Here is a 6,996-nt window from a genome sequence, read left to right on the forward strand (position 1 = left end):
CGTCGGGGAGCTCATCGCCGAACTTGCGTGCCGCGAGGTCGCGTCCCCGTCGCCTTCTCTCTCCCTTCACAACACTTCCTGGCGCCATGGCCGCCCTGGCTCTGCCCCGAGTCAACCCTCGTCGTCGGCGCTCGTCCCCACCGTATTTATATATCTCAGTTATAACACAATATGTAATTATTATGAACCTCGGATCTCCGGCTAACCAACGTGTTATGCTGTTGAAATTTCTGCTCCTGACTTGTCAAAAATTTGGCCTTCTTTGTAAGAAAACAAAGCTTTAGGGTGTTGAGTGCAAAAGGCTGCGCCTTTAGGCGGCGGCGAGGGAGGGGGAGGCAGGAGGAGGCGACCATCGGCGGAGATCGAAGGGCCCTCCCCGTTGCCTCGCGGGGGCGGCGCGGGAGGGTTTGGTTTCGGAAGGAGGGGGAGGCGCGCCCTGGTGCCTAGTGGGCACCTGGGTGTGCGCGTGAGGTTATCGTAGACCTCGAAGCCCGCCTGCCTCAGCATCTCCGCCGCTCCAATAACTAGTTGTCAGTTCCATGTCTCTGTCGAGCCAGAGGTGGCCGGCGACAGCGTCCACATCGATATCCCAATGTTGCAAAAAAAAAGTGAATACATTTTCTTTCTGCAACACAACCTTTGTTGCAAAAAAATAAATCCCATGACACAGCCTATGTTTCAAAGAAAATCCCATGACACAATCTATGTTGCAAAAAAAACCCGCAACACAACCTCTTTGTAAATGTTTCCGCAACAAGAAGTTTGTTGCAAAGTAGAGCAAGACGTTTAGCGGTAAGATTGTGTCGGATCTAATGGCTCGCGAGGCGGCCGACGCGTAGCAGCGCCCTTTCTCAAAAGCGGTAACTTTGTAGTGGTTTATATATATCAAAGTTATCCATTAATCTTGTTTGTAGTAAGGATTACAAGCTAAGATAACTTTACCGGCTCTAACTAGCACATTATGTTCGCTCGAGAAAAAAAAAAGTAGCACATTATGTGCAAATACATTTTTATTTTGACATGTATCTTTTGAATGCAGATCTATGCTGGATCCGGGTCTTGAATGCAGTAGTAGTGGTACAAAGTGTCACCGCCTCGAGCCGTAGCCAACTTCCTTACCGTTGCTACATCATAGTATCATACTAGTTTTGACTCTTGAGGAAACATTCAGAAAGCTCATATCCACTTGCTGATGTTTAACCACCATTTTTCATTGTGCAGTTCCCATCTTGGCATCCTTGTACAGCTGATCAACACGATCCTGCAGCATAATTTTGTTCTCTTTGTGAACCAAAAACCACTAACTGATACGAGCATGATGAAGTTTGTTCTCTCTAACCCTGTAATGTTTGAGCAGCTGGGGCCTCTTGAGCTTAAAAGTTGGGGTGATCAGGTCCTTGTCGATGCTGAATGGCACTGGCTCCAGGTGAACGGCCCTCAGCATCTCAAATCCTCTCAACTGCATGCATGGCAAGAGATCATAGCTTATGATGGGGAAAAAAATGGGCAGATCATAGCTTGCTAAATTTATCCGTGTATCGACGATGACGTACCCCGAGTTTCTTGCCGGTTTGATTCAGCTCATCCTGGATGTACCTCCTTGCCTTCGGATCATTGCACAACTCAGCGTAGTCACCAGACTTGCCGTTAAGTGCAGCCCAGTCCTCAATGGCTTGCTTCTCAGGGACGACCACAGCAACGAGGAAGGACTCGAAGCTGTTCCCGTAGACCCAAACCTTGTTCAAAGAGGAGAGACTCTTGGTCAGTTACATCTGAACAAAACCATGAATCTGACCCACAGCAATTTTATTTATTTATTCATTCCGTTTTGCTTATCGTACCGACGCAGCGAGTTGAGACTGCGCGTATGCGCTTTCCAGGACCTCCACTGCTACATACTCCCCCTGGGACAGCTTGAAGATGTTCTTCTTTCTGTCGATGATCTTCATCGTGCCATCCGGTTGCCACTCCCCGATATCACCTTAGTACATAAATTGGTTGCAAATTTTGTTAGGGACCATATATGTTCATTGATGTGTTGTGCGGTACGCTTAGGAATGGAAGAAAAAGGGCTGCACCTGTGTGGAACCATCCATCTGAGAACACTTCCTCTGTGAGGTCAGGACGCTTGTAGTACCCAGAGAACAAGGTGTGTCCCCTCAAGCAGATTTCGCCTCGCGGCGCACTGGAGAGCGCGTCGTAGCCCATTTCAGGAACGGACTCCAACCGTGCCTCGACTGCCGTCACGGGAGGGCCAACCGTCCCAATCATCGAAATAACGTTGGCGATCGACGTAAAGCATCCCGAGCAGCTCTCAGTGAGCCCTGCATACCAATTGCACGGTTAACAGTTTATCATCCCTCGGCATCAGAAGTAACTAGATTTCTAGGATACTGGTAGTAACTAGAGTTATGTAAATAATTTAAGATAAGATTACTGATATTGATTTCACATCATCGTAGTCCATAACAAGTTAACCGCTGAACCCATGAACCGAGTCATGACCAAAGAACCAAGGACAAACTTGCTAATATGGTTATGATGAGCAGAGTTGTCATAATAATTCTAACAGTCTCACCATATCCTTGTGCGAGGACACTGCAGCTGGTAACTCGCATGAACTCTTCAATGTGTCTTGGCAAAGGTGCCGCGCCTGATAGCATGAGACGTATGCGGCCTCCAAGCCCTTCCTTTATCTGTAACATTAATGATAAAAGAATCTTAAATATATACCAATGGAGTAAAAATAAAGAAACATGGGAACTTCAAATATTTTACGTACTTTGCTGAAGACTATTTTGTCAAAAAATGGCGATGCTTCATGCTGTTTGAATCCGTTCATTAAGTTGCCAAGTTTGCTGATGACAATTTGATGGGTTAGTTATGTTTAAACTCAAAACATGAAAGGGAGTAAAAATTAGATGCTTATTTAACCTTGTTGAAATACTTACGAGTTGTAAGCATATACTGAAAAAGAGTTAAAAAGTAGGTGTTTATTTAATCTTGTTGAAAATACTTACTAGTTGTAAGCATACTGAAAAAGGTGCTTGGCTATTAGCCCTCCAGACTGAATTTTTTGGTTGATACCTTCAGTTCACAAGATTCCCCAATTATGACAAAGAACACAATACGGTGGGAATTTTGGAACAACAATTATGGAGGTTTGCATTATACCTGTGTATATACGATCATAAACGCGAGGAACACCACAGAATATTGTTGGTTTCATCACTTGCACATCCTCCATCAGGTACCTAATGTCCTATTAAGAAAGTTTTGCCTCTTAGAGGATGAAGTTACAGAGAAGTGACATAATGTTTTTTGCTTGCAAGATATAGCTCCATACCCCTTGCCAGAATCCAATGGAAGCCCCTTTGGAGATGCAGTAATTCCCGATTACTTGATCGAAAATGTGAGCTAATGGAAGATAGGAAAAGTATGAATCATATTCGTCCACCTGCAAACATATTTTGATTTAGGTTATCATTAAACACTAATATTTATCAGGTTGACATGATAGGAAAACAAAGCTCTAAATCAAAGATGAACAAACCATGACCATTTTTCACTATTTTTTGATTAAAATATTTTTGTGAAAAACTACTTACGAATTATTTATAAATAAGAACACATTCATGCTCGATCGTTGTTCTTTTGTTTAACCTTTTTCGAAAAGAAAAAGGGAGACCTGTACAGGGAAAAGCCCCACTGAAATTCTAGTTTTGACGCATGTAAATAAAGGTTTACCACTTTATCTGTCAATTGGAGGAGGTGCTCTGTGGTCGTAACCCCAGCTACGATAGCCCTGTTCGTGATTATCACACCCTTTGGCTCTCCTGTTGTTCCACTGGTGTACATGATTGTACAAATGTCGTCCTTTTGTTTCTTAGGAAGTTCTTGAATGTCTTCTCCCTGTTAAAAGAGCATTTTATGGGTCAGACCATTTATGATCTTGTAATGGAGTAGTTTAATAGGAACTCACACTAACCATTGTAGAAAATTCTTCCCAGGAAAAGCAAGAAACTCCTAATTGTTCAACCTCCCTTTTCAGCTCAATCGTCACATCTCCAAAACTAACAATGGCTGAGGTTGCACATATAAAGTAAGAAATTAATCACACAAAATCGGGAATAGTTGATGTCCGGACCCCAGATAGCTAACCTTTGATGTGGGCTGTACACTTTGGGAGTACGGCGACAATCTGAAAAATTGCAGTTCAGGGACTAATTAGATGTGTCGGAAAGAATGATGTGTAACTGTGGTCTTCGCAACTAATCTCAAGCTTAGTAACATTGATTTCTCCAGGTTCAGGGCTAGTTTTTATTGTATCTCAGTTCCTATTAATCAACTCTATAGAAACAGTAGCATTTACTGGAGATATGCTAATATGTATGACGCCACGCAGAAGACAACAATATTTTGTATAGTTAAGGTAATGCTCATAGTAGTCAAAGATATATGGTTTTGCTTACTGATTTTATCTTGCTCTCCTGCATAAAGGCTATGGAGATCTCAGCATGGTCCAAGATAAATTCAACTGCATTTTGTCCTGCATTGCGTTGCAACTTATCCAGTCAATACAACATTGCAAGGTGCAAAGCAAAACATGGTTAAGAATCCAGACTTCCATTCATGGACTAATGTAAATTATCATTGTTTGGAAGAAAAAAAATTACACTGATATTGGACAAATTATTCTCCCAAATAAAAAGTGTTCTTCATGAACCCTTGTGCATTCACTAGAGGTTTGTGTCTTAGTGTGTGTGAGAAAGCCTCGTGAACCTACCGAGGGTGTCATACAGTGGTACATAACAAATTCCTTGGCTGTTGCAAGCCTGTACAAGAACCAATACAATGAAAATGAAATCTCACATCAGTTTACAAAATGTTCCTGAAATATACCTTGTTAAAATAAACGAATATCATGAATTCTCACCTGCATGGCCATGACCCATTCTGGGCAGTTGGACCCATATATGGCACAGTGAGCCCCCTACCAACACAAATCAATAATGTCGAACAAACACTCTGCTATGGATTCCAAGATCGAAAAAAAATCTCAGCGTTTAAAGACAGAGCAAGATTCTTGACTCACCGGCTTAACGCCGAAGCCTCTGATAGCTGCTCCAATCTGGATAACCTTCTGGTACACTTGCTCATACGTTTGCCACACATAGTCACCAGCCTGAATTTCACAGAAATTTTTTTGCATCCTCCCAAATCAAAATCCCCTTTATAATTACCATTTTGTCCATTATACTGAATTACTCTGCTTTACCTTGCCCTCAGAAACCTGGCGCCGGCCGAGCATTCTGTTCTTGGGATACTTCTTGACTGCCCCACTGCAGGAACGTACGGAAACAGAAAGGAAAAAAATGAACAAAGTTCTCTGAAATCTCAACACCTTCAGCGCTGGGATCACTGAAACTTAGTATAATGTGATGACAGAGTGCTTAGGAATGGAGTGTAAAGAAATCAGCATGCTGCCAGGACCCATGAACGAACCTGAAGAAGTCCCATGGGGAATGGATTTCCTGCGGAAGCCGCATGAGGCCGTCCTTGGCGTAGATGCTCCGGTAGACGGGCCCGGCCGCTTCCTCTCCAGCTAGCAATGGGCGGCCGGACGGGGCTTGGTGCCGTCAGATGCAGATATTTTTTCTCCTTGAGCTTGCTGAGCTCGTAGCTTGAGTCAGTGAGTGAGGGCTTGGTGCTCAGATGTGTGGCAGTTATGGTGGTGGCGAAGGTTGGTGGCCAATTTAAAGCTTGTGTTCCTATTCTGGTGCTGCTGTTGCGTGTCTACTTGTAGGTTGGCTGCGAGGACAAATGCAATTTCTAATTGCCGTTGCAAATGAATTAGGGATGATTCGAAGCTGTCACTCAATATTACCTTTTTTACAATTTTATTTTGCATACAAATCCTAAAAAAATGCTTACCATAATTAAAAAATACATTTACATTTTTGAGGGAGCCTAAGTCTTCTTCCTCCTACATCCACCGGCGATGTGCCGTGAGCAAAACTCGTTGCCGCCTCTGAACCTCTATCTAGGCGGTAACTTCATTTTATCAACTGCCTCACATGTTTTAACTACATTTTTTTTCAAATTTAGTTTCTTTTAACTGCATCACATGTTTCAACTATATTTTTTTCAACTGCATCACACGTTACTACACTTTCTTCTGTGGCATGTTTGAACTACGTTATTTTTAATTACATCACATGTTTCTGTTGCATCAGTGTTTTGATTGATGTATATTTTGATATAATAGTTTTTCATTTGTAGCCTGGAGTGTCCCAAATTGCATATATTGGCAATGCTGGTGACCTTTTCCCTCGTCAAAGGAGATTTCATCATTCGGCACTTTGAGTGGCGGGCAGCTCTTGTCGCGGCTTGATTGCATGCTTATGCGGGCATGGTCATCACTTGCGTGGAATCTCACGTCACGGCCATGCGTGTATGTAGCTGATGAGATCGTGAAAAGTGAAGGTGGTGGCACATGAGGAGTTTGATTTGGCCGTACTTCTCGAGTACCCTGTCTTGAACTCGGTGCTGAAAATCCCAGGTCCGACCTTTCGTTGATCATACCGGGTAAGGCGGCGACACATGAGGTTTTGCTTGGAGTTTCTTCGGACCTGATCTTTGTGGTGAAAGCTCAGGATCTGGCCTTAAATGGTTGGATCTAGCGACGGTGATGTTGATACGTCCATTTTGCATCATGCTTTTATATCGATATTTATTACATTATGGGTTGTTATTACACATTATGTCACAATACTTATGCATATTCTCTCTTATTTTACAAGGTTTACATAAAGAGGGAGAATGCCGGCAGCTGAGATTCTGGGCTGGAAAAGGAGCAAATATTAGAGACCTATTCTGCACAGCTCCAAAAGTCCTGAAACTTCACCGAAGACGTTTTCAAAATATATAATAAATATTGAGCGCAAGAAGTTCACCAGGGGGGCACACCCTGCCCACGAGGGTGGGGGCGCGCCC

The 6,996-nt window shown here is 43.1% G+C and overlaps 1 protein-coding gene across 1 annotated transcript; it reads right to left on the reverse strand.

Annotated features, from left to right (window-relative positions):
* Positions 1-861: 861 nt before the first annotated feature.
* LOC125527801 (probable CoA ligase CCL6) lies at positions 862-5,597 on the reverse strand. Its single transcript, XM_048692312.1, has 19 exons — positions 5,506-5,597; positions 5,279-5,342; positions 5,096-5,185; positions 4,937-4,993; positions 4,787-4,835; positions 4,473-4,549; positions 4,162-4,201; positions 3,989-4,083; positions 3,748-3,912; positions 3,347-3,457; positions 3,175-3,262; positions 3,021-3,087; positions 2,783-2,858; positions 2,579-2,696; positions 2,079-2,324; positions 1,842-1,981; positions 1,554-1,736; positions 1,340-1,459; positions 862-1,261 (listed from the first exon to the last, which is right to left on the reverse strand). Exons 1-19 carry the CDS (start codon positions 5,547-5,549, stop codon positions 1,211-1,213), a joined length of 1,881 nt encoding a protein of 626 aa, XP_048548269.1. The 5' UTR covers positions 5,550-5,597; the 3' UTR covers positions 862-1,210.
* Positions 5,598-6,996: the final 1,399 nt, after the last annotated feature.

The sequence above is a fragment of the Triticum urartu genome, unplaced genomic scaffold (assembly GCF_003073215.2).
Source record: "Triticum urartu cultivar G1812 unplaced genomic scaffold, Tu2.1 TuUngrouped_contig_4423, whole genome shotgun sequence".
Taxonomy (NCBI): Eukaryota; Viridiplantae; Streptophyta; class Magnoliopsida; order Poales; family Poaceae; genus Triticum; species Triticum urartu.